General features: G+C 43.4%; 1 protein-coding gene across 1 annotated transcript; it reads right to left on the bottom strand.

The window, feature by feature from the left end:
• Positions 1–4,840: 4,840 nt before the first annotated feature.
• tmem222b (transmembrane protein 222b) lies at positions 4,841–25,461 on the bottom strand. Its single transcript, XM_017686559.2, has 6 exons — positions 25,181–25,461; positions 19,443–19,527; positions 18,003–18,034; positions 16,889–16,985; positions 16,660–16,790; positions 4,841–5,831 (listed from the first exon to the last, which is right to left on the bottom strand). The coding sequence occupies exons 1-6, from the start codon at positions 25,294–25,296 to the stop codon at positions 5,744–5,746; spliced, it is 549 nt and encodes a 182-aa protein (XP_017542048.1). The 5' UTR covers positions 25,297–25,461; the 3' UTR covers positions 4,841–5,743.
• Positions 25,462–26,700: the final 1,239 nt, after the last annotated feature.

The following is a 26,700-nucleotide window of genomic DNA, read 5'->3' as shown; positions in this document are numbered from 1 at the left end:
AGGCTGTTTAACAGAGAGGTAAAATGGGTGGAGTTCTCCTTTAATGTTAAACACACATGCCTTAATTACTATATAGGGCTTCATTCTCAAAGCAAGGCCCAAACTGTGCTCAGATCTGCTATATACAACAGAGGTTCTCCTGCTCTAGAACACCTGATTCAGCTGAGGAAGGGTTAATAATGAGCTGATGCACAGATAGACGCAGCTCTTGGGTTTTTCTGGGAATTTTCTGCTGTGATAGAAAAAAAATATTATATTGAACAGAAATAAGTGAGTTTTTATGTGAGAAAGTAAAGCGTCAGCGTCTGAGGGGCTGAGCTGAGCGGGAGGGGCTTTCACCTCTTCACCGCTGAGTGGGAGCAGAATAATGCCTCCTGTGTGCCGTGAAGAGTTAAACTGCAGGAACCCACATTCCAGAAGCTTCTTCATGGATTCACCAATCAGCCCATCTTTAATATCGTCCTCCTGAAAAAGCCACAGTTTCACTCAGCCGAACTCAGACGGTCACGGTCAGTCAAACAGATCACTGAACTGACCAGAATTAAGGTCAGAGCTGAAACATGTTTGGGATGTTTCACTGATCTTAGACTTCACACTGAAATCCTGCTCTGAGTGTCTGTAAACCTGAATTATCTTTATTCTATGAAAACAGTCATAACAACCCAAACTGTACCCAGAAAGAAACCGATAAATGATGAGTGTGTGTATTTAGCTTATTACTGTCCCTATTAATACCTTTAGGGTTTAAACGGATCAGAACAGAATCGCTGTGAAGATCTAAGATCTGAAAACATCACTGTTTTACTAAGCAGTGTTCTGACGGTGTCAGTGCTGATTCAGTCGAGCGGTCCATTCAGATTGGACTGTTCAGAACAGACTGGTTGTAGTGAGACAGTGTTAAACGCTGTATCAGGACGAGTTTGAGCGACAGAGACAACATAAAAATACACTCTGCTCTTTATAAAGACTAATTTATCCAAACCCAAACCACCATTTATCACAGGCAAATGGGTCAGCGGTGCAGCTCCTCAAGCAGGCAAAGCCCAGTCGCTCGTCCTGCAGAGCTGCTGTAACTCTGGGCAAAACACAAACATCTCCAAAATCATCTTTACAGCTTAATATCAACATATGTGCAGATTTAAGATTTAAGATTGAGAATAAGATTTATAAAATATTCAAATAAAACCCCAAACAAAAACAAAATCCAGCAATCCTGGCTACAGGCTGCTGCACACCGCTGCATGTGTGTGGTAGCCTTTAAACTCCATGTGTCCATGTGTTTAGGAGTCTTTACATGGTGTATAGTAGTCTTTAGGAGGTGCGCAGGAGTCTTTAGATGATGTGTGGTAGTCTTTACACTGTGTTTAGGAGTCTTTACACGGTGTATAGTAGTCTTTAGGAGGTGTGCCGGAGTCTTTAGATGGTGTGTGGTAGTCTTTAGACAGTGTTCAGGAGTCTTTACACGGTGTATAGTAGTCTTTAGATGGTGTTCAGGAGTCTTTAGACTTTGTATAGTAGTCTTCAGGAGGTGTGCGGGAGTCTTTAGATGGTGTGTGGTAGTCTTTATACTGCGTCTAGGAGTCATTACACGGTGTATAGTAGTCTTTAGGAGGTGTGCCGGAGTCTTTAGATGGTGTGTGGCAGTCTTTACACTGTGTTTAGGAGTCTTTACATTGTGTATAGTAGTCTTTAGGAGGTGTACCGGAGTCTTTAGATGGTGTGTGGTAGTCTTTAGACAGTGTTCAGGAGTCTTTAGACTGTGTATAGTAGTCTTCAGGAGGTGTGCGGGAGTCTTTAGATGGTGTGTGGTAGTCTTTATACTGCGTCTAGGAGTCATTACACGGTGTATAGTAGTCTTTAGGAGGTGTGCCGGAGTCTTTAGATGGTGTGTGGTAGTCTTTACACTGTGTTTAGGAGTCTTTACGCTGTGTATAGTAGTCTTTAGGAGGTGTACCGGAGTCTTTAGATGGTGTGTGGTAGTCTTTAGACGGTGTTCAGGAGTCTTTAGACTGTGTATAGTAGTCTTCAGGAGGTGTGCGGGAGTCTTTAGATGGTGTGTGGTAATCTTTAGACAGTGTTCAGGGGTCTTTAGACTGTGTATAGTAGTCTTTAATAGGTGTGCGGGAGTCTTTAGATGGTGTGTGGTAGTCTTTAGATGGTGTTCAGGAGTCTTTAGACTGTGTTTAGGAGTCTTTACATTGTGTTTAGGAGTCTTTACGCTGTTTATAGTAGTCTTTAGGAGGTGTGTGGGAGTCTTTAGATGGTGTGTGGTAGTCTTTAGACAGTGTTCAGGAGTCTTTAGACTGTGTATAGTAGTCTTCAGGAGGTGTGTGGGAGTCTTTAGATGGTGTGTGGTAGTCTTTAGACAGTGTTCAGGAGTCTTTAGACTGTGTATAGTAGTCTTTAGTAGGTGTGCGGGAGTCTTTAGATGGTGTGTGGTAGTCTTTAGATGGTGTTCAGGAGTCTTTAGACTGTGTATAGTAGTCTTCAGGAGGTGTGCGTGAGTCTTTAGATGGTGTTTGGTAGTCTTTACACAGTGTTCAGGAGTCTTTAGACTGTGTATAGTAGTCTTTAGGAGGTGTGCGTGAGTCTTTAGATGGTGTGTGGTAGTCTTCAGACAGTGCTCAGGAGTCTTTAGACTGTGTATAGTAGTCTTTGGGAGGTGTGTGGGAGTCTTTAAATGGGGTGTGGTAGTCTTTAGACAGTGTTCAGGAGTCTTTAGACTGTAGTCTTTAGGAGGTGTGTGGGAGTCTTTAAATGGGGTGTGGTAGTCTTTAGACAGTGTTCAGTAGTCTTTAGACTTTGTATAGTAGTCTTTAGAAGGTGTGTGGGAGTCTTTAGATGGTGTGTGGTAGTCTTTAGACAGTGTTCAGGAGTCTTTAGACTGTGTATAATAGTCTTTAGGAGGTGTGCGGGAGTCTTTAGATGGTGTGTGGTGATGTTTAGACGATGTTTAGCAGCTGTAACAACAAAATTCTACACTATTTTAATTATTAAAAAAAACACACACACACACACTCGCACATAGACGCACACACTTGCACACATGCACGCACACATACATATGCAAACACAAACACACAAACGCACACACACATGCACACACTTGTACACACACAATCACATGCACACCCTCGCACACACACACACTCACTCGCACACATGCACACTTACACACACACCCACACAAACACGCTCACACAAACGCACACACACACGCTCACTTGCACACACACTCGCACACACACACTCACTCGCACACACAAACACGCTGACAAACGCACACACACACGCACACACTTGTACACACACACTCACTCGCATGCACACAGAAAGAGAGAGTGAGAGTGAGAGAGAAGGGGGGGCTCAGCTCATTTCTGTTTGATTGTGAACAATGGTGGGATCTGATTCTGACAGGGATCCACGGTAACAGATCTGGTGTCGTGACTACAGGATCTCCGGTTACAGCCAGTTCTGCTGCTGAGACTAAACAGTTACTATTTACAGCACAGGAAGACAAATAGCACCATCAGCTCACCATCGCTGACACCGTCAGCAAGTTAAACTCAACTTTCACTCTCACTGATCTCCACTCCAACCTTGAGTGAACAGACTGAATTAACCTGAGATTAAACTCCATCAGTCAGTCAGTCAGTCAGTCAGTCAGGCAGGCAGGCAGGCAGGCAGGCAGGCAGGCAGATAGTCAGTCAGTCAGGCAGGCAGTCAGACTGACAGTCAGTCAGTCAGTCAGTCAGTCAGGCAGTCAGGCAGGCAGGCAGGCAGTCAGTCAGTCAGTCAGGCAGGCATCAGGCAGCCGTCAGCCAAGCAGTCACTCAGTCAGACAGGCAGTCAGCCAGTCAGTTAGGCAGGCATTCAGTCAGTCAGGCAGGCAGTCATCCAAGCAGTCAGTCAGGCAGGCATTCAGTTAGTCAGGCAGACAGTCAGCCAAGTAGTTAGTCAGTCAGTCAAGCAGTCAGTCAGCCAAGCAGTTAGTCAGTCAGTCAGTCAGTCAGCCAGGCAGTCAGTCAGGCAGCCGTCAGCCAAGCAGTTAGTCAGTCAGTCAGTCACACAGGCAGTCAGCCAGTCAGTTAGGCAGGCATTCAGTCTGTCAGGCAGGCAGTCATCCAAGCAGTCAGTCAGTCAGGCAGTCAGTCAGCCAAGTAGTTAGTCAGTCAGTCAAGCAGGCAGTCATCCAAGCAGTTAGCCAGTCAGTCAGCCAGGCAGGCAGTCAGCCAAGTAGTTAGTCAGTCAGTCAAGCAGGCAGTCAGCCAAGCAGTTAGTCAGTCAGTCAGGCAGTCAGTCAGCCAAGCAGTTAGTCAGGCAGTCAGTCAGCCAAGCAGTTAGTCAGTCAGTCAAGCAGGCAGTCAGCCAAGCAGTTAGTCAGTCAGTCAGTCAGTCAACCAAGCAGTTAGTCAGTCAGTCAGCCAAGCAGTCAGTCAGGCAGACAGTACCATCACACTCAGCAGATTCACAGATCAATCTATTTATTTAAAAGGAATATTTAAATCTTTAAATCTTTTTAAAAACAAATATTCAGCTGTGTCATTTACTCTTTACTATTTTCCTCCAAGTGTGACTGTGAGTGAGTGAAGTGCAATCTGTAATCAATAAAATCTATAAAAACATGAATTAATAAATTTTTAATTGATTTTTAGTAATATTTTCCAAGTGAGGGGATTTTCACAAATCTGTAATTAATGTTTTCCAAGTTTTATTTCATGATCTGTATAATGATTAAGAATTTAAAGATCATTTTAAAACAAGCATTTTACAAAATATAATATTTTGCAGTTTTATCTCATAACTGCAGCAAACTCATGTATAAATAACAAATAAACAGTTAAAAGTGATTCAAACTCCTTTATTTCTGAATATAAAAAGGAAAACAGTAAACGAGACAGTAATGAGACAGAGACGTGTGGAGAGACATATTAAAAACTTAACAATAGAAAAATGAGTCATTTCTGTTTTTGCTGTACCGTATGAAGAGCTCCATCTGATCAATCAATTAAATGAATACTGCTTATCTGCATAACTTAAGGTCTGGTTGTGAGAATGATCGGTCGCCATAGAAACGGGGCTCTGAATGTAAGCAAAATGAAAATTTAATAAGAACCGAAGCGTCCAAAATGAAAAGTACGCTGGTATTTGAGTACAGATTATTTAAATCTAAAGCAAAAGAGGCGCCACTTAACTGTTAATATCATAAAGAGCGAATCAACTCTAACATTCTAATATATAATTATTATTAATGCACTTGAACGCATGCTGAGACGCAAACAAACTGCAGCGCTGAACCTGAATAAGATTAAAGTATCAGATCAAGTTTTTGCTTCATTTAATCAGAAAATAATAAAAACAATAATCTGAATGTGCAGAGATTATTAGTCTGATCTCAATCGCAGAGGTAAAGAAATTAGATGCTGTGCACCGATATTACGGCACAATAATAATCTAATTAGCAAACAGAACCGTAAAGCAGCACCGAAGCAGAACGTCGGAAGACGAGTTTAGAGTTTTACGTCACCAAGTGACGAGGAACCTGCGGCAGGTTCTCTATTCTACCACAAACACGCTGAGCGTTAGGGTTCCCTCTCGGGCTCCTCTACGATTGGACGAGGTTTGTCGTCATCCTCCGTCCAGAAGGTCCAGCAGGCAGTCATTGGAGTCCCACCTCATGGAGACCTAGATCTCCGTCAGGATGTAGGGGTCTGCCCCCCCGTCACAGTCTGCTCCTGCTGGGTCACCGCAGGTTCACATACAGAGCCAGAGAGACCACCACAGCGGTCAGGATCAGAAACGGCAGCCAGGTCTTCAGAAAGCCAGCGCAGCTACGGAGAACCGACACAGAGGAGAACAGAAAACATCAACCTTTGAGAAAAGATCCAGATGCGGAGAACAGAGGAGACGATAACGTCTGAGCGCTGGAGAGAAACGTCACTGATTAATTACAACTTTCATTACAATCTACAACAGAGCATTTCCTGAAAAACAGTGCGCAGCTGGACCTTCTCCTAGATGGCTGCTAAGGTATAAGGGTTGGTTTCTAATTTGTTGCTAGATGGTTGCTAAGGTATGAGGGTTGGTTGCTAATGTGTTGCTAAACGGTTGCTAAGGTATAAGGGTTGGTTGCTAATGCACTGCTAGATGGTTGCTAAGGTATAAGGGTTGGTTGCTAATGTGTTGCTAGATGGTTGCTAAGGTATAAGGGTTGGTTGGTAATGTGGTGTTAAACGGTTGCTAAGGTATAAGGGTTGGTTGCTAATGTGTTGCTAGACGGTTGCTAAGGTATAAGGGTTGGTTGCTAATGTGTTGCTAGATGGTTGCTAAGGTATAAGGGTTGGTTGCTAATGCATTGCTAGATGGTTGCTAAGGTATAAGGGTTGGTTGGCAATGTGTTGCTAGATGGTTGCTAAGGTATAAGGGTTGGTTAGTAATGTGTTGCTAGATGGTTGCTAAGGTATAAGGGTTGGTTGCTAATGCGTTGCTAAACGGTTGTTAAGGTATAAGTGTTGGTTGCTAATGTGTTGCTAGATGGTTGCTAAGGTATAAGGGTTGGTTACTAATGTGTTGCTAAATGGTTGCTAAGGTATAAAGGTTGCTTGCTAATGTGTTGCTAGATGGTTGCTAAGGTATAAGGGTTGGTTGCTAATGTGTTGCTAAATGGTTGCTAAAGTATAAAGGTTGGTTGGCAATGTGTTTCTAGATGGTTGCTAAGGTATAAGGGTTGGTTGGTAATGTGTTGCTAGATGGTTGCTAAGGTATAAGGCTTGGTTGCTAATGCATTGCTAGATGGTTGCTAAGGTATAAGGGTTGGTTGGCAATGTGTTGCTAGATGGTTGCTAAGGTATAAGTGTTGGTTAGTAATGTGTTGCTAGATGGTTGCTAAGGTATAAGGGTTGGTTGCTAATGCGTTGCTAAACGGTTGTTAAGGTATAAGGGTTGGTTGCTAATGTGTTGCTAGATGGTTGCTAAGGTATAAGGGTTGGTTACTAATGTGTTGCTAAATGGTTGCTAAGGTATAAAGGTTGCTTGCTAATGTGTTGCTAGATGGTTGCTAAGGTATAAGGGTTGGTTGCTAATGTGTTGCTAAATGGTTGCTAAAGTATAAGGGTTGGTTGCTAATGTGTTGCTAGATGGTTGCTAAGGTATAAGGGTTGGTTGGGAATGTGTTGCTAGATGGTTGCTAAGGTATAAGGGTTGGTCGGTAATGTGTTGCTAAACGGTTGTTAAGGTATAAGGGTTGGTTGCTAATGTGTTGCTAGATGGTTGCTAAGGTATAAGGGTTGGTTACTAATGTGTTGCTAAATGGTTGCTAAGGTATAAAGGTTGCTTGCTAATGTGTTGCTAGATGGTTGCTAAGGTATAAGGGTTGGTTGCTAATGTGTTGCTAAATGGTTGCTAAAGTATAAGGGTTGGTTGCTAATGTGTTGCTAGATGGTTGCTAAGGTATAAGGGTTGGTTGGGAATGTGTTGCTAGATGGTTGCTAAGGTATAAGGGTTGGTCGGTAATGTGTTGCTAAACGGTTGTTAAGGTATAAGGGTTGGTTGCTAATGTGTTGCTAGATGGTTGCTAAGGTATAAGGGTTGGTTACTAATGTGTTGCTAAATGGTTGCTAAGGTATAAAGGTTGCTTGCTAATGTGTTGCTAGATGGTTGGTAAGGTATAAGGGTTGGTTGCTAATGTGTTGCTAAACGGTTGCTAAAGTATAAGGGTTGGTTGCTAATGTGTTGCTAGATGGTTACTAAGGTATAAGGGTTGGTTGGGAATGTGTTGCTAGATGGTTGCTAAGGTATAAGGGTTGGTCGGTAATGTGATGCTAAACGGTTGCTAAGGTATAAGGGTTGGTTGCTAATGTGTTGCTAGATGGTTGCTAAGGTATAAGGGTTGGTTGGTAATGTGTTGCTAGATGGTTGCTAATGTGTTGATAAACGGTTGCTAAGGTATAAGGGTTGGTTGCTAATGTGTTGCTAGATGGTTGCTAAGGTATAAGGATTGGTTGCTAATGTGTTGCTAGATAGTTGCTAAGATATGAGGATTGGTTGCTAATGTGTTGCTAAACGGTTGCTAAGGTATAAGGGTTCGCAGCTATTGTGTTGCTTGATTGTTGCTAAGGTATAAGGGTTGGTTGGTAATGTGTTGCTAAACGGTTGCTAAGGTATAAGGGTTGGTTGGTAATGTGGTGCTAGATGGTTGCTAAGGTATAAGGATTGGTTGGTAATGTTTTGCTAGATGGTTGCTAAGGTATAAAGGTTGGTTGGTAATGTGTTTCTAGATGGTTGCTAAGGTATAATGGTTGGTTGGTAATGTGCTGCTAGATGGTTGCTAAGGTATAATCGTTGGTTGCTAATGTGTTGATAAATGGTTGCTAAGGTATAAGGGTTGGTTGGTAATGTGTTTCTAGATGGTTGCTAAGGTATAAGTGTTGGCTGCTAATGTGTTGCTAGATGGTTGCTAAGGTATAAGGGTTGGTTGATAATGTGTTGCTAAATGGTTGCTAAGGTATAAGGGTTGGTTGCTAATGTGTTGCTAAACAGTTGCTAAGGTATAAGGGTTGGTTGCTAATGTGTTGCTAAACGGTTGCTAAGGTATGAGGGTTTTATTTGCTGGTCTGATTTGTTGTTAGGAGTTGTGCAGTGGTTGACTAATTGTGTAAATTGGGAGGAACGAGGGATAAAAGATGACACACAGAGGAGTGCAGATCAGTATGGCTGTCAATTAGCGCTTGAGGATCTGTCCTGAGTGAAGACATGTACTTTGGTGGCTGTTATGTAAAGGAAATAATAGAGCTTGGAAGATGGTGAAAATGAATGGGAGACACGAGGGATGAAAAAAAAAAGACAAACAGATGAGTGCAGGTCAGAACAACTGTGAATTCGTACTGGGAGGGCCTGCCCCTAGATAGTGTATACAAAGTATTTCAGTCGAGCAGTAGATGGGTGTGCAATTTTATGTCAGATATAAAAGCTGCACAGAAGCTTTACAGAAAACTATATTCTAATTACAGCGTGACAGTCTGAGTGAACAGTTCATCCTTCTTTTGCTTTAATGACAGTGAGCAGTCAAGCTGACTCGACTCTGATCACCAACAGAGACAGAATCCTCTGATCAGCAGATCAAACACACCTGAGAGTCTGAACTCCAGCTTCACTGAAGAGATCAGACTGAAGACACTCTGAGCCTTCAGTACAAACAGCTCAACACCATCAGCTCCACAGGTGTATTAGAGGTGCAGTGTGTCAGATTTAGGAGGATCCATTATTAAAGGGAATATAGGAACAAAACCATGTGTTCATTAATGTATATTCAGCTGTAATTATGGCTCGTTGTGTTCTTGTTATCTTATAATGAGCCCTACATATCTACATAGTGAGCGGCTCCACTTCAACAGAGGCTGCCATGTTTCTACAGTAGCCCAGAGCAGACAAACCGAATGTTTGCTCTACTGCAAGCTTGGAAAGGGAGGGGTGAGGGAGGGGAATTCAACCAGTAGCTGATCTGCAACTCGGCCACAAAATGACACGAAATCTTACCTTTAAATTTAAACAGTTACCCAGAAATAGTGCAGAATCTTTTCTTTTTCATTTTGTCATCTTTTCTTTGTTTTTAATTTTTTTAAATTCTTTTATTTTTTCAGATTGCAATGAAATATCTCAGGCTTTAGAACCTCACTGTGTACAGAAGAAAAGAGAGCACAAAATCTCAGATCAGACAAACAAGTTTCAGAACGTAATGCATTTCTGTATTTATTTCGTTATTCTGTCAGCTGCTTGTAAGATGTAAATGTATAATTGAGCTTCTCTCACTTCAGCTCAGCCGTGATTCATCATCACACTCCACCTCCAGTGCTCAACTACTTTATACAGTTTAACAGCCCGAAGGCTGTATCAGATGTGCTTTAGTACAGGCGCATCCTTCCACCACAAAAAGTAGTCCCATTAAGAGCCATTATACCCTGTGAATATTTTAGGTTGAGCTCAGTTCTGCAGATGAAGCTGAATGTGGTTTAGTTCAGTCTGTCTGTAAAGTGTTTCACTGCATGTCTTGTTTGCTGAATTGTGTTGTGTTGGTTTCTTGCTGATTCAAGTTTGTTTAGTTGTTCTGAAAAGCTCATTTACAGGCCACTGCACATCAACGTTGTTTTAAAGGAGCTGCACACCGGTGCCGACTATGAGCACTGTTCAATTACTCAGCTGTCCAGTCAGTGTTTCACCACAAATACATTAAATTAAACCACACAGAGACACAGACAAACACACTGAGACACAGAGAGACACAGGCAAACACACTAAGACACAGAGAGACACAGGCAAACACACTGAGACATAGAGAGACACAGGCAAACACACTGAGACACAGAGAGACACAGATAAAACACATTGAGACACAGAGAGACACAGGCAAACACACTAAGACACAGAGAGACACAAGCAAACACACTAAAACACAGAGACACAGGCAAACACACTAAGACACAGAGAGACACAGGCAAACACACTGAGACATAGAGAGACACAGGCAAACACACAGATACACAGAGAGACAAACCCACTGATACACAGAGAGACACAGACAAACACACTAAGACAGAGAGACACAGGCAAACACACTGAGACATAGAGAGACACAGAGACACAGAGAGACAAACACACTGATACACAGAGAGACACAGACAAACACAGTGAGACACAGAGAGACATAGACAAATACACAGACACATAGAGACACAGACAAACACACTGAGGTACAGAGTGACACAGAGAGACACAGATACAGAGACACAGACAAACACACAGACTCAGAGGCACAAACACAGAGACGCGGAGAGATACAGACAAACAGAGAGGCAGAGAGACACAGACAAACACAGAGAGGCAGAGAGACACAGACAAACACAGAGAGGCAGAGAGACACAGACAAACACACTGACACACAGAGAGACACAAACACACTGAGACAGAGAGAGACAGAGACACAGAGAGACACAGACAAACACAGAGATGCAGACAAACACACTGAGACAGACAAACACAGACACAGGCACACACTGAGACACAGAGAGAGAGACAGACAAACACACTGAGACAAAGAGAGACACAGACAAACACTGAGACACAGAGACACAGGCAAACACAGAGAGACACAGACACAGAGAGACACACTAAGACACATACAAACACACACTGAGACAGAGAGAGACACAGGCAAACACACAGACACAGAGAGACACAGACAAGCATACAAACACACTGAGACACAGAGAGACACAGACAAACACAGAGAGAGACAGAGACACAGAGAGACACAGACAAACACAGAGATGCAGAGAAACACACTGAGACAGACAAACACAGACACAGGCACACACTGAGACACAGAGAGAGAGACAGACAAACACACTGAGACAAAGAGAGACACAGACAAACACTGAGACACAGAGACACAGGCAAACACAGAGAGACACAGACACAGAGAGACACACTAAGACTCATACAAACACACACTGAGACAGAGAGAGACACAGGCAAACACACAGACACAGAGAGACACACTGAGACACAGACAAGCATACAAACACACTGAGACACAGAGAGACACAGACAAACACAGAGAGACACAGGCAAACACACTGAGACATAGAGAGACATAGACAAACACACTGATACACAGAGAGACAGACAAACACAGAGAGACACAGACAAACACATTGAGACACAGACAAACACACAGACACAGAGACAGATACAGAGACACAGACAAACACAGAGACTCAGAGGCACAAACACAGAGGCGCAGAGAGACACAGAAAAACACACAGACACAAGACACACTGAGACACAGAGACACAAACACACAGAGACACAGACAAACAGACACAGAGAGACACAGACAAACACAGAGATGCAGACAAACCCTCTAATGTTCCTATTCCAGTCTTTCTTTCAGCTCCAAAACAGCACGACTGAAGTCGCCATCAGTGCAGGAGATTAAAAACTACCATGAACTTAACATTTACCGGTCCCCCGCGTCAGCATTCTACAGCAGCGTTCTCCAGCAGCGTTCTCCAGCAGCGTTCGTCAGCAGCGTTCTCCAGCAGCGTTCGTCAGCAGTGTTCTACAGCAGCGCTCTATAGCAGCGTTCTCCAGCAGCGCTCTACAGCAGCCTTCTCCAGCAGCGCTCTACAGCAGCGTTCTCCAGCAGCGTTCTCCAGCAGCGTTCATCAGCAGCGTTCTCCAGCAGCGTTCGTCAGCAGTGTTCTACAGCAGCGCTCTATAGCAGCGATCTCCAGCAGCGATCTACAGCAGCCTTCTCCAGCAGCGCTCTACAGCAGCCTTCTCCAGCAACGCTCTACAGCAGCGCTCTACAGCAGCGTTCTCCAGCAGCGCTCTACAGCAGTGTTCTCCAGCAGTGTTCTCCAGCAGCGTTCTCCAGCAGCGTTCTCCAGCAGCACTCTACAGCAGTGTTCTCCAGCAGCGCTCTCCAGCAGCGTTCTCCAGCAGCGTTCTTCAGCAGCGCTCTACAGCAGCGTTCTCCAGCAGCGCTCTACAGCAGTGTTCTCCAGCAGCGTTCGTCAGCAGCGTTCTCCAGCAGCGTTCTACAGCAGCGCTCTACAGCAGCGTTCTCCAGCAGCGCTCTACAGCAGCCTTCTCCAGCAACGCTCTACAGCAGCGTTCTCCTGCAGCGCTCTACAGCAGTGTTCTCCAGCAGCGCTCTCCAGCAGTGCTTTACAGCAGCGTTCTCCAGCAGCGTTCTTCAGCAGCGCTCTACAGCAGCGTTCTCCAGCAGCGCTCTACAGCAGTGTTCTCCAGCAGCGTTCTCCAGCAGCGTTCTTCAGCAGCGCTCTCCAGCAGCGTTCTCCAGCAGCGTTCTCCAGCAGCGTTCTTCAGCAGCGCTCTACAGCAGCGTTCTCCAGCAGCGTTCTCCAGCAGCGCTCTAGGCTGTGTGGGTTAACGTTTCCCATTAGAAGTGCACTCATTAGTGCAGTAGTGTGTGGTTTGAGACGCGGCGCTAGAGCAACCAGTGAGCTGCTTAGCTGCTCGTTAAACACCTCCAAGAGGAAGTTTGAGGGGTTAGTGGATTAAAGAGATTTACTGAGATAAATTATTGTATTTATTGAGGTAAATTAATACATTTCTTGAGGCAAATGAACGTGTTGTTGGTGTTTGTCCTCCTGCAGGGCTGTATCTGCAGTAACGGTGTAGAGCTACAGCTCACCCACCACCATGGACACGTGGTTTTCTTAATGAGGTGATACTGTACTATTAACATCTATTAAAATATTTCCAGACTGACTCCAATCCTGATCTTTTGTTCATTTCCTACTGTCCCGTCCTGACAGCCATTAGTTAGCGCTTAGCTAGCATGTTGTAGCAAAGCGGTGCTATTAGGAGGAGCCAATCCTCTCGGTTTTCCTCACTAGGATCATAAGATCTATACAGTCGCGTCACATTATTACGACCACCAGCTAAAATCCAGGATAACCGCCGTGTGCAGCACAGTCAGCAGCTAGACGGGCTGAGAGTGACTCAGTAAGGTCCTGGTAGGTTGTCACAGGTATCTGGAGTCATGCTGACTGCAGTGCATCCCACAGCTGCTGGAGGGGGCGTGGGGGAGGATCTGCAGAGCGAATACGACGATCGAGGTTGTCCCACAGATGCTCTGTTGGGTTCAAGTCTGGGGAATTAGGGGGCCAAGGAAGCAAGTTTCCAACCAACGTCGGACATTCTAGCCGTGTGATGGGTCGCGTTGTTTTGCTGGAAGAGCCCATCTGCCCCAGGGACGACAGTCAGCATGTGTGAGTATACATGATCTGCAAGGATGGATTCATACCAAATTGGTTCAGAGTGCCTTTCACATGGATGAGTGGAACCAGAGAATGCCATGAAAACAGTCCCCTGACCAGTGGTCACCATAATGCGACTGGACTGTGTATCATTCTTTAATCATCATCATGATCGGACTTCACATTCCTGTTATAAAAGTGTGTAATATGCAAATGAGCTGAATGTTAGCGCTATAATTGAATACAGTATCTCACTGAATTAGTTTTAACTAGAAGCTTGAACTGCTGCTTTAATTCCATCTATAATCTTCAGCTATTACTATCACTCAGCTGCGTCTCCTGAAGCTCATCTCACACTGAAATGTGATGATGTTCACTTTAATAATTATATGCAGTGACTCAGTAAAGATGGAGAATCTTCTTTATCTCCATTTCAGCTCTCAATTTCAGCCCATCACACTAATCTGTCGACGTGTGGAACCAGACTGTGCAGATGAGAGAACATCACTCAGCAACACACGATACTTCCTGATATTCAAAGTTCCTCTCATGATTTCTTCTTCACTGAATTTCCTTTTTCAACATTCAGCTGAAGAGGTGATCAGACTTGAGTCTGATAATCTCACTGACCAGAAGAAGAAATGGACTAAACCATCTGTCTGAGAACAAACATTGTTTACGGATAAACCTACGGATGCATGATGATATGGGAATAATTCAGGTTTCAGCAGATATTTGCTTTTAAAGAAGACAAGTGTTCAGATTACAGTGATATAAACTGATATTTGACATATTTATTTTAGGAGAATGTTTACATTACTGCACTAAAACATCTGTAATTTATTTACTTTACTGCTTATATAACTGCACGAATAGATTTCTCTGTAATAATGGTGCAGGTTGATTCACTGCGGTGAGTAGTGCATCACACTCAAATGCAACTAATAAAATTTAGACTTTGAGTCTATTTTTACTGCTTGCTGTAAATGCCTCACTTCTAAAGGCAAATAGAAAACAGACCTGCTGCATTTTTTGTTACAGGGATAAAAATACTTCAGTATTGAAGAATTAATGAACGATATTGTGATAATACAAACAAACAAAATTTACTTCAACTAACCCAGTAAACTGGATCAGTAACTACAGCTACCTGATTTATTACCAGCCCACTTTGTGCTCCAGCACTGAGCTGCACAGGCCTTTAGGGGGCACTGCAAGAAAGACGGTACTACCTTAATCTCTGAATCAGCTTCCTGGAAGACCCCACCTACACACAAGTGTTCAAGCATTCCACGCTCTTAAACAGGAGGGTGCCTTAAGGATTCTTTAGTAAAAAAAAAAAAGGATTTATATAGAACCACGAACACTCAAAGAACCCACTGCATCAGTCTGAACAACCATTTGACCATGTAAAGAACTCTTTAATCGTGCAGAGGGTTCTTTGAGTGTTAATGATTCTATGTGAAACAATTTTCTTTAATACAGAACCCTTGAAGAACCATCTCTTAATCTTTAAGAGTACAGCTTATCAAATAGAGCCGAACACAAGAGGGCACTGACCTCAGAGCAGTCGTAACTTAGCAATAGGAGCTCAAAGATTTATAATAAAAATAAAGAAATATGAATTATACTGTTTACTCAGCTAAACACGACTCACTTTTTCTCTCTGGTTCTGAAATGTTCTTGTGTTCCTGTTCTGGTTCTAAGTTCTAAGTGGAGATGTTCTATATGTTGTTTGTAGAGCTGCATCATCAGCAGCTTCACTCGGCCGGTCTGAGCGTAAACAGCAGCGCATCACGTTTCAGAGTGTTTGCTCAGAAGAGCAGCGCCGCTCTGATGGTTCTCTGTAGCGCAAACAAACGGAACCAATCACTTTCAGAAACTATTCACTGTTTCGAAGCGCTCAAAATGCCACACACTGGCGCCACCTGCTGGTGTGTGTTACTGTGTTCTGCATCATGGGTGGACTCGTTTTCGACGTTTGCAGAGAGTCTGAGTTTCCCGCTTTAGAAGGACGGCTGATTCAGAGCGTTGCGGCTCTGTGACTTGACTGTTCTCTGCTCTGGAGAACCGAATTCAGTTCCTCAATCCAGACGTCTGCAGTCTGGGTCTGAGCTGATTTTGGAGATGCAGTTCTATATGGGCGAGGACAAACATCCTTCTGATGTTTGCTGGGACCCAAAGGTCCAGTTAGCTTGGATGCTGCTATGCCAACCACAGAGACGTTGCACAGTGATGGTGGAGTGAGTTCATGTTGCCTGAGAAAGTTCACACAAGTCATACTGGATAAACCAGTCGCTTTCTTGCCGTCAGGAAAATCTTGTCTGGTGATGAGTGGTGATGTAATCCTGCTGGTAATCACCATTTTTATAATGTTCCTGTAACCCAGAGAATCCTGAGGGCAGGAGTGCCCAATCCTGATCCTGGAGATCTTTCACCCTGCAGATTTTATCTTTAGTCCTAATCTAACACACCTGATCAAGGTAACGAAGTTCAGGAGCTTCTGAATGTTAGAGCCAGGTGTGCTGGATCTGATCTCTGCAGGGTGGGAGATCACAAGGAGCAGAAGATTGGGCAGCCCTGCCTCAGGGCCTTCTACGCATTTGGAGAAGGTCTAAATATACGTGTGATACTGATTTCTTATCTGGAGTTAATGATGAGATTATGAAGTTAGGAACTGTTATTCTGGAACAGCTACTGTCCGAAATTCAGTCCATACTGAAGTCGTCATGGAGACCAAACAAATCAGATTTCAGAGTTAAGGAGTTTCTTTACTACTCCTGATTTCATGATGCAGTCACAGCCCAAACCTGCTGCTGATCCTGAAGAACACTAAACTCAGGAAGATTCCAGGTGAAGCTGTTGAGACTCTGACCTGACATGTTTTCCGTGGATGAGCGCGAGCAGACAGAGGTTCACCATGTTCCACGAGGTGCTGTTGTCGTAGCGCATCAAGTTCAGCGCCATAGCGACATGAGAGTGACAGTTGTCACAGCAGAGGTTGTGCTGAGGAGAGAACGCAGTGAGATGTAAGACAAAGAGCAGCTGGAGAACCTTCACAGTAAGAGCTCATGGTCAGAAAATACACTAAACAGACAGTTTACCATTCTGTGTTTATACTCCTCTGAGGCATCGTGAACCGCCGTGTCCCAGGCGTTGGAGCCGCTGGCGTACACTTTACTCACGTCCAGCATCCAGTACCTGTTCAAACACACTTTACGTCAACACCACCTCACACAAACACACTGACCTGCACAGACATTCTACTGAATCAGCTCACACTGACACTAAACACTGTTCAAAACAAGGAAGGATTTTAGAGCTCAGGTATTTACAGTGATTCTGGTTATCTATTTATAACCAAGACATTAATAGAGACAGTAATAAACCACATATATACAATCATTTATAGGGTTCTTTCTATTGGGAGTGTTTGTCCTGAATCTTAACTCCAAACCCCTAAACTTACACTTCTGAAAATAATACTTACTTTATTTTGCTATTTTTTGAAATGTGAAGTTAAAAGATTAAGATTTATCATGAATCAAAACACACTTTATTCAAAAAAATTACTCATCACTACTGAAACACAGCTTTCAGAGCAGGTAGTGAGGCTGCATCCCTGCCCCTCATGGCCACATGGTGAGCAGGTAGATCCCAGTGTTTTGAAATAAATGTGTCCCAAAGTCTGAAAGTCAGTGAGGAACATGCAGAATCTCCATATTTTCTGCAGTTCATTGATGATTTTATGTGTGAACAGCTGGTCAGAGCTGAGTTTCGGAGCTCAAAATGAGCTAAAATGATCACAAACAGTCATTACTGAAACATTTGGTACAGATTGGTTTGAGTTAGGGTTATTTTAGTAGAGACAAGATGAAATAATCAATAATTAATTAAGGGTTAGAGTCACTCAGAGCAAAAGAGTTTAAAGTCTTAGATGAGTTAGTACTGTGTGTTTAACTCTGATGCTGATCCAGTTCAGTACAGTGATCTGTACAGCTGCTGCAGTTACACTATTAGAAATACGCTGTAGCTGTGAAACCCTGCAGTGAACATTCAGAACAGACCTGAATCTCCTTCTTATGCTAAATAACCTTCAATTACACAATCTGAGGACTGTTTGTCCTCGTAGGCTTTCAGAAAAGACTGTAAAACTCTGTGGGAAAGCATCCCTAACCCTAACCCTAACCCTAACCCATATGAACGCAATTAACTTACTTTGTTGGTCTTCCAAAAGCCATGTTGTCCTCCTGCAACAGAACACAGAGCCATTGTCACACAGCAGTGATGGTGTGTTACATGGAAGCTCCACTAATTTTGCAAAATATCTGTATAATCAAACAGTTAAGCAAGTGGGTCAGAGTGGTTTGGTGTGAAGAGAGTCAGAACTGTTCACAGTGGTGGTGATGGGAACCAGACGTCCCTCTAAAAGCTCCTCACAGAAAGTTCCTACATGAGCTGGTTCTGAATTCACTGCCTGATGACTGAGACGCTGTTTTATGAGAGTTTAGAGAACTTCAACTCCATTCATGGTGGAGGGAGACATGCAGGGCGCTGTGCGGCAAAATAGTCCCCAAAGAAAACTCATTATTACAGATTTTCCACTGTTTTCCATCATCAACATTCCATATAAACTCAGAAGACTCGTGTAGGTTCTTTGGTGGTTCTGGATGGTAAATAAAGTGTTTATATATGTGTTGTAGTCATGGTAATGCCTGGCTCCCATCACCACCACTGGAAAGACGTCTGAACCGTTTCACACCAAACCCTCTGGATCTCTCTGATTTGAGAAAATGATGAAATATTTCTTTATTACTCGTTAAATTGCTGAGCTATCATATCTTTACTTCCAAAGCAGCTCAGCACTTGATGCTGCTTATCCAGAGACATCAGCAGCCTGAGCAGCGATCTGCAGAGGTGAGTTTAGTGCACTTAAGCGCTCAGTGGCCCGAGTCATATCAGGCCAACTGTCCTCTCATCTCACATTACAGCAGAGGATTGAGTTCAGGCCATCAGCGCTGATCTCCACTTAGCGCACTGAGGCTCTCAAACCTGCAGGAACTCCCTACAGACAGGATCTCGCTGTGTGAGCAGCTTTAATGTGATTCTGTGGACATTATGAATCTCTATCTGCATTTCATACAGAAACTGCCTCTTATCCGACTTCCGTCCTCCAGCGGTCACTGCAGATATCCAGCAGGTCTTCAGGCCTTAAGAGCTCATCAGATACCAGATATCATCCAGGACCAGCAGCAGAGAGGAGATGGAGAGCGCTGAGCTGCTCCTGTTAGAGATCTGCTCTCTGAACCTGGTATAGATTTCCTTTTTCAGTCTAGTAGCTTCTGGCAGTGCAGAGCTGAACTTTACAGTGGGTCCTGAGGGAGCAGAGCTGCAGTAGAGCACGAGCAGCGTAACGAGGCCACAGCGCAGGGAGATCAATAAAGAGGAATGCTCTCCACTCGGTTACATGGCACACTGAGAGTCCGTGATCAGTTTCCGATCAGTTATATGAGTCTGATCACACTGTGCTCACTGATCAGTGAATCTCTCTGTGATTGATTACTTTAATCTGAACTAAAATAAGACCAGTTCTGTTTTCTGCACATTATACTGACATTTCTTTATTAATACAACATCAGATCTACTGAAGCAACTCACCGATACGAAGTACGGTCCAGCGAAGTCTCGAATCACCCCTGAAGACGTGCAGATCCCCATGTGTCCGATGAATGGAAACAGCCATCTGAAATGTCCATCAGAAAAGCGTTAAATTCTTCACGCTGTGGTCACGTCTCTGTGCTTGGCCACTTCTGCGGGACACAGTGAGCACATCTCCACAAATACTGTTTACTTTAACACTGCAGCACCAAAACCACCACAGCCCACAGAGCTTTTATACCCCGAAAACAAATTCAGGCTTTTCAGTTCAGAAAATGTTACGTCCCGTTTCGGAGCAGATGCTCTTCTTTCAGCTGCGTTCACATTATCAGGCTGAATCCGATTTTCTGCCTTAATGTGGTTGGTTTTTTTAGAGCAATGTGAACACAAGTCTGATCTTTTACACTGAAATGTGATCTAATGTCATCTTTGCTCCTGAGTCAGATAATAATTTAAAAGGCTCAAATCATGGAAAACTAAATTTTTAATTCAGATTGACATCCGATTTATGGCCTCAGTGAGAACAGCCAGATCACTGTGCCAACGGCATCATTCAGTGTTAACTGACCTGACAGCACTCAATAATAATAATAATAATAATAATAATAATAATAAGCATAAACTGGTAGTAACAGGTGAGAAGCCATGTTTACAGCAGGTTAACAAATGTGTTGATGTGCTTTTTAATGCGGGACTATAAAATCAGATCTGGTGAAAAGTGTAAACAGAATCCAGATACGATCCAACTCTAAAAGCAGGTTAAAGCAGAATGTAAACAAACTCTAATATACCATTATTCAGCTAATCAAGCGCTCCTGAGGGGACAATCAGATCAGGAGTGTCCAGTCTCGCCTGCCGAGGGTTAGTGTGGCTGCAGGTTTTCATTCCGAAGCAGAAGAACCTGATTAGCTGTTTGGAACCGAGACCGAACAGGTGAGTGGAATCAGATGAGCTGACAACCTGCAGCCATACCTGCTCTCTGTGGATAAGCCTGGACATTCTGACCGGTCATGTGGGGTCAGTCAGGGTCAGAACCGAAGTCTGCAGAAGGCAGATCTTCGGGAGCACGGCTGGTCTGAAAGGTCAGTTAATATCAGAGAGAAGCAGTTCAGCTGACCGTCCTTCACACCATCAACACACGACTGGAACTCGTCCAGACCTGCTCATTCAGAAACCACGTCCAGCGCAGTTGGAGAGCAATGGACACGCTAAAGGTGACTGAACCTGAGGTTCAGATGCATTTTATTATATGTTTTTGTAATAAGCTGGATTCATAAATGTGTCATAAGAACCTCTGAAACGTGTGTTTTTAACTTCATTATCAAGAAGAAAGTTATGAAAATAAATGTATGGAAAAACTTCAGGATTCTGTCATTTCATTAACTCTTTTTCTGAGATTGAGTGTTTTCCTGAGAACTTTCTGTTCTTAAATGTTTCTGAGCCTCACAGCAGCCCCTCACTGTCTCGGGCTGATTTAATGAGGGTTTTGTCCTGCTGGCCGTTTCTTCCTCCATCAGTTCACTTATTTGCTCATTTTTTTAAACGCTTGGTTTGATGTTTCTTCTCCATTATATTCAGAGAGTATTTGACAACTTAGCTTTTTTCGAGAATCTGAACTTCTTAGAATTTGTTTTAAGAGCCTTTGCAAGTTGTTTTCTTGAGAAGGTTTTGAATCCCATCCTGATTCTGCAGTTCAGCCTGTGTTACTCTGATATAATTAACCCTTTAAGGTCGACACAAAAATCAGCCGTTGTTTAGTTTCTTTTGACATGTAAAGTGTAACACTTGTAAGTCGCTTTGGACAAAAGCGCCTGGTAAATGTAATGTAATGTAAAGGATCTAATAAAGCTGAAAATGTTCAGGTTATTATTTAGTCATTAAATATATAAGGAAATATAAGGAATGAGTCTCACATCAGTCACAAGATTTGTGTCGTTAAAAGTGAAATGAGTGTCGTTACTGAGTGAGGAGAATATAATCAGGCTAAAATATGGGGAGTGTTCGCTGCTGCTGTGAGTCTCAGAATCAACATCACGCTGATGAAGACACGATGACAGTAGTAGAAAATCTACTCTCATCCTCAGAGACGCTCCTTCACCGAGTTTAGACTGCGTTCTCTCTGATTCTCCTTCGGTCGTCAGATTCATCCACAGCCCACTACTGAACATTCCTCCACACACAAACTACTGAACACTGAGCTCTCGGTTTCTGAGCGGAACAACAGAGGAACGTGTTTTATACAGAGACAGAAACTCTGCAGCTCTCTGAGCTCTGATTACACTCGCTGGACCTTCAGTGGACAATATGACGATATTTTATCTTCATCGAGGAAAAGCAACTGTAGATTCATCAATAACTAAAGATCAATGACCAACCGTATAATTCATTAAAGATGCTTAACTCTCGAAAAACAGGGTTCAAATTTTCTTTAGTAAAGAAAGTGATTCTATATATAACCATGAACTCTCAAAGAACCCTTGCATGGTTAAAAGGTTATTGGCCTGGTGAAAAGGTTCTTCAGATTGATAGGGAATGTGTGGTATATGGTTCTATATAGCAATTTTTTGAAAAGGGTTCTATGTCATGCCAAAAAGAATTCTACTACTGTTACAAGCCAAATAACCCTTTTTGGTTCTGCTCTGTTTTCTAAGACTATAGAATCTGCAAAGCTGAATAAAGAGTTTTAATGGTGCTGTTTAATGTGGCTCTAACACTGCGCTGCATCTGTTTGTCAGAGTATCAGAAAAATATATTGCATGCAGCGATTTATCGGCCGTCCTCCAAAACACTGAGAGGAGCCTGAGCCACCTGGAGCTCCTGGATTCTGCACTAAATAACGTCACTGAGGAACCAGCTGAAGCTTCTTCACCCTAAACTGGAGCAGGGCAGCCACTCCACACCGTTCCGTGCTGGATATATTAATCTCCACTCGCTTTCTGGACGCTGCTGCTGACCCACATACAGGAGAGCAGCGCTTTACAGAGAAATGTTCACACGCAGGTATTTACATCTTTACTTCTGTGGAGAAACTCAACCTGCCAACCTGCATCCCAGACAAACTCACATCAATAATGCAGACAGTCACTCCTGATCACACCACGCAGCCCGAGAGCGACAGGAGCGCAGGGAGAACATGGTGCAGTGACACTGCACTGCTGCAGGAACCTCATATCAAACAGAGAGAACGTCAGAACTCTGAACATCAACAATACACCAACAACATTAAACATCGAGAGAACAGAAACTCTGGGGAGATGAGGGGAGATGAGGGGAGATCAGTCCTGCTGCAAAGTTCATACGTTCTTCACTCAGAATTACATCATTTATGACCTCGGCACAAAGTGGGAAAACACAGATGCCTCTGTGAAGGGAAGTATTGTGAGCATCACGTGTGTGGACAGTGACGGTCACTGTTACAGCTTAAACAGCCGCTACATCTGTGTGGACGGAGCTGAAGACCATCTCAGTTAAAAAGAGACACACTGCTTTACCACTGCTGACGCTGCTGATCTGACGTCTTTCTCTCATCCCGACTTTCCGAACAGGATTCCAGCTGAGATTATCATTACTGTTAGAGCTGGACCTTCAGTTCAGATCAGAAATGACACAACATGGTCAGAAATTTCTACTAGCACCCCCTGTGGGATTCTAAGACTATGTTAGTACTAAGCTAAACTAGTATGAGTCCCTGGTGGAGGGCAGTAGTGAGTGGAATATCCAATTTTCCCTCACATTTCTGCAGATATGATATTCTATCTTCTGATGGGACGTCACTGTAGAACTGAAACTCTGATCTAAGTTAAAGTGGTCAGTGTGCAGCTTGTACAGCAGAGCAGATTCACTGTCCTCTGAAAAGAACAACACACAGACATTAATGTCTAAATAGCTGGTAGCACAAGTGAGTCCACCTCACAGTGGACGTGTCCAGATTGGGCTCTAAGGGTCAATATTTAGTGTGACCACCGTTATTATCTAGCACTGCCGGAACCCTCTTGGGCCTGGAATTCACCAGAGCTGCACAGGCTGCTACTGGAATCCTCTTCCACTCCTCCATGATGACATATGGAGCTGGGGGATGTTAGACACCTTGCGCTCCTCCTCCTGGTGCTCGATTGGGTTTAGGTCTGGAGACATACTTAGCCAGTCCATCACCTTTACCTTCAGCAAGGCAGTGGTCATCCTGGAGGTGTGTTTGTGGTCGTCGTTATCATGTTGGAAAACTGCCATGTGGCGGTTTGAGCCAAACAAGTTTATCTTGGTCTCGTCAGACCACAGGACATGGTTCCAGTAATCCATGTTCTTGGACTGCTTGTCTTCAGCGAACTGTTTGTGGGCTTTCTTGTGCGTCAGCTTCAGAAGAGGCTTCCTTCTGGGACGATGGCCATGCAGACCGAGTTGATAAATTGTGTGGCCTATGGTCTGAGCACTGACTGGCTGACATCCCACTTTTTCAACCTCTGCAGCAATGCTGGCAGCACTCACGCATCTATTTTTGAAGCCAACCTCTGGATATGATGCTGAACATGTGGACTCAATTTCTTTGGTCAACCCTGGCGAGGCCTGTTCTGAGTGGAACCTGTCCTGGAAAACCGCTGTATGACCTTGGCCACCATGCTACAGCTCAGCTTCAGGGTGTTAGCAGTCTTCTTATAGCCCAGGTGTCTTTGTGGAGAGCAGCAGTTCTATTCCTCACATCCTCAGAGATTCTTTACCATGAGGTGTCATGTTGAATATCCAGTGGTCAGTGTGAGCGAATTGTACCCAAAACACCAAATTTAACAGCCCTGCTCCCCGTTCACACCCGGAACCCTGTAACTCTAACGAGTCACACGACACGGCACAATCTGGACACGTTCACTGTGAGGTGGACTCACTTGTGCTACCAGCTATTTAGACATTAATGTCTGTGTGTTGTTCTTTTCAGAGGACAGTAAATCTGCTCTGCTATACAAGCTGCACACTGACCACTTTAACTTATATCAGAGTTTCAGTTCTACAGTGACGTCCCATCAGAATATGTATGTATGTATGTATGTATGTATGTATGTATGTATATATGTATGTATGTATATATGTATGTATGTATGTATGTATGTATGTAGTCACTGCTGGAACAAAACCTCATACCATTCCAAATCTGTAACTTATCACAGTCTAAATGTTTTTTTTAAATTATGCAAAAAATATATATAAACTATAAACAGAGTAAAATAGTTTTGAGACGATTTTGGTCTAAAATATATTTTTAAACTCTAAATAGTCCCCAAAGAAAACTGATTATTCCAGATTTTCCACTGTTTTCCATCATCAACATTCCACATAAGCTCAGAAGACTCATGTAGGTTCTCTGGTGGTTCTGGATGGTAAATAAAGTGTCTATATCTGTGTTGTAGTCATGGCGACGCCTGGTTCCCATCACCACCACTGTAAAGAGATATGAGTGTGTAAGTTTCTCTAAAACGGAGCGTTTCACACCAAACCGCTCTGTCTGGCTTTGTTCACACCTGAGTGCCTGGATTATGGGGGAATTTTGAAAGTCGGGTGCAGTTCCTCTCTAAGTGGACGGAGGAGGTTTAATGTTCTGAGAAGTGTCGGATGTTCTGAGTGTAAACAGGTTCTCTGTGTTCCTCTCTGACGGAGAACCAGATCGGTTCTCTAAACCAGATCAGTTCGTTACCTTCGCGAGAGTCACGAGCTCTGCGGGGCGAAACGAGCGGAACCGAACCGAACAAACTCACGATAAAACGGGGATCGGAGTCCAGACGATGCAGTAGGGGTACCGGCTCGAGTTCGGGTCGATCTTCTCCTCGGCGATCTGGTAGTTCTTCATGGATTCTGTCTCCACATCCGCCATAACATCTCCTTCATCTGCTCCGCGGCGCTCCGTCAGCTTCCTCTCCGCCACGCTCGCCTCACAACTCCGCGCTCCACCTTAAACCGCGCGGCGCGCATTCTGGCGCCCCCGGCTCTGTAGCGCAGCGACCGCGCTGTTTAAGGTGGAACGGAGAGTTAGAATGACAAACTAACTTCAGCCTCGTCGTTCCGCTTCCGTTCAGCCTCGCGCTTCCGGGGCCGAGCAGAGAGTGACAGAATAAGATGAATGATTAAAATTTACTCGAATAAAAAATAAAACTATGAATGAAAATGTCTGTGATAATCAGTCTGCGGGTCTGAGAGCTCCACTGTGTTCAGAGTCAGAGGCTGAAATAGTTCCACTGTTTTGCTTTTGTGGCTGCACTGATAATATTACATTACATTACATTAGATTACATTACACATTACATTACATTACATTACACATTACATTAGATTACATTACATTACATTACAATACATATTACATTACATTACATTAGATTACATTACACATTACACATTACATTAGATTACATTACACATTACATTACATTACATTACACATTACATTAGATTACATTACATTACATTACAATACATATTACATTACATTACATATTACATTACATTACACATTACATTACATATTACATTACATTACACATTACATTACATTACACATTACATTACAGATTACATATTACATTATATTACATTACATTACATATTACATTATATATTATATGGTGTAGAGAGGAAGAGAAATGGAGTAGGGATAATCCTAAAGGAACAGCTTGGGAAAAGTGTTCTGGATGTAAAGACAGTGTCAGACAGGATCATGAGCCTGAAGTTGGAGGTTGATGGTGTGATTTTGAATGTGGTCAGTTCATATGCACCACAGGTTGGTTGTCAGTTAGAGGAGAAAGAGGAATTTTGGAGTAAGATGGATGAAGTGGTAGATGGTGTCCCTAGAGAGGAGAGATTGGTGATTGGTGCAGACTTCAATGGACATGTTGGTGAAGGGAACAGAGGGGATGAAGAGGTGCTGGGTATGTATGGTGTGAAAGACAGAAATGCAGAAGGTCAGATGGTTGTAGATTTTGCAGAGAGAATGGAAACGGCTGTGGTGAACACGTATTTTCAGAAGAGGGAAGAACACAGGGTGACATACAAGAGTGGAGGGAGGTGCACACAGGTGGATTATATCCTTAGCAGGAGATGCCACCTAAATTCAAGATTCAAGAGTTTTATTGTCGTGTGCACAGCAGAACAGGCAGTTGCACTGTACAATGAAATTCTTACTTTGCTGTTCCTCCATTCACCATATAAACTCTTAAGAGAATAAAAAAAGAGAATATAAGAATAACTCTAAAAAAACGCAGTAAAGGGTAAAAGCAAAAAG

The sequence above is a fragment of the Pygocentrus nattereri genome, chromosome 1, assembly GCF_015220715.1.
Source record: "Pygocentrus nattereri isolate fPygNat1 chromosome 1, fPygNat1.pri, whole genome shotgun sequence".
Lineage (NCBI taxonomy): Eukaryota > Metazoa > Chordata > Actinopteri > Characiformes > Serrasalmidae > Pygocentrus > Pygocentrus nattereri.
This window is presented reverse-complemented; position numbering and strand designations above follow the sequence as displayed.

Bases quoted from the DNA above. Each gene is read 5' to 3' on its own strand.
- tmem222b (XM_017686559.2), bottom strand. From the start codon at position 25,296: ATGGCGGATGTGGAGACAGAATCCATGAAGAACTACCAGATCGCCGAG. The intron at 18,035-19,442 runs GTGAGTTGCTTC...GTTCTGTTGCAG, and splicing joins CTGGACCGTACTTCGTATCG to GAGGACAACATGGCTTTTGG. The intron at 16,986-18,002 runs GTAAGTTAATTG...GTGTTTGAACAG, and splicing joins GCTTTTGGAAGACCAACAAA to GTACTGGATGCTGGACGTGA.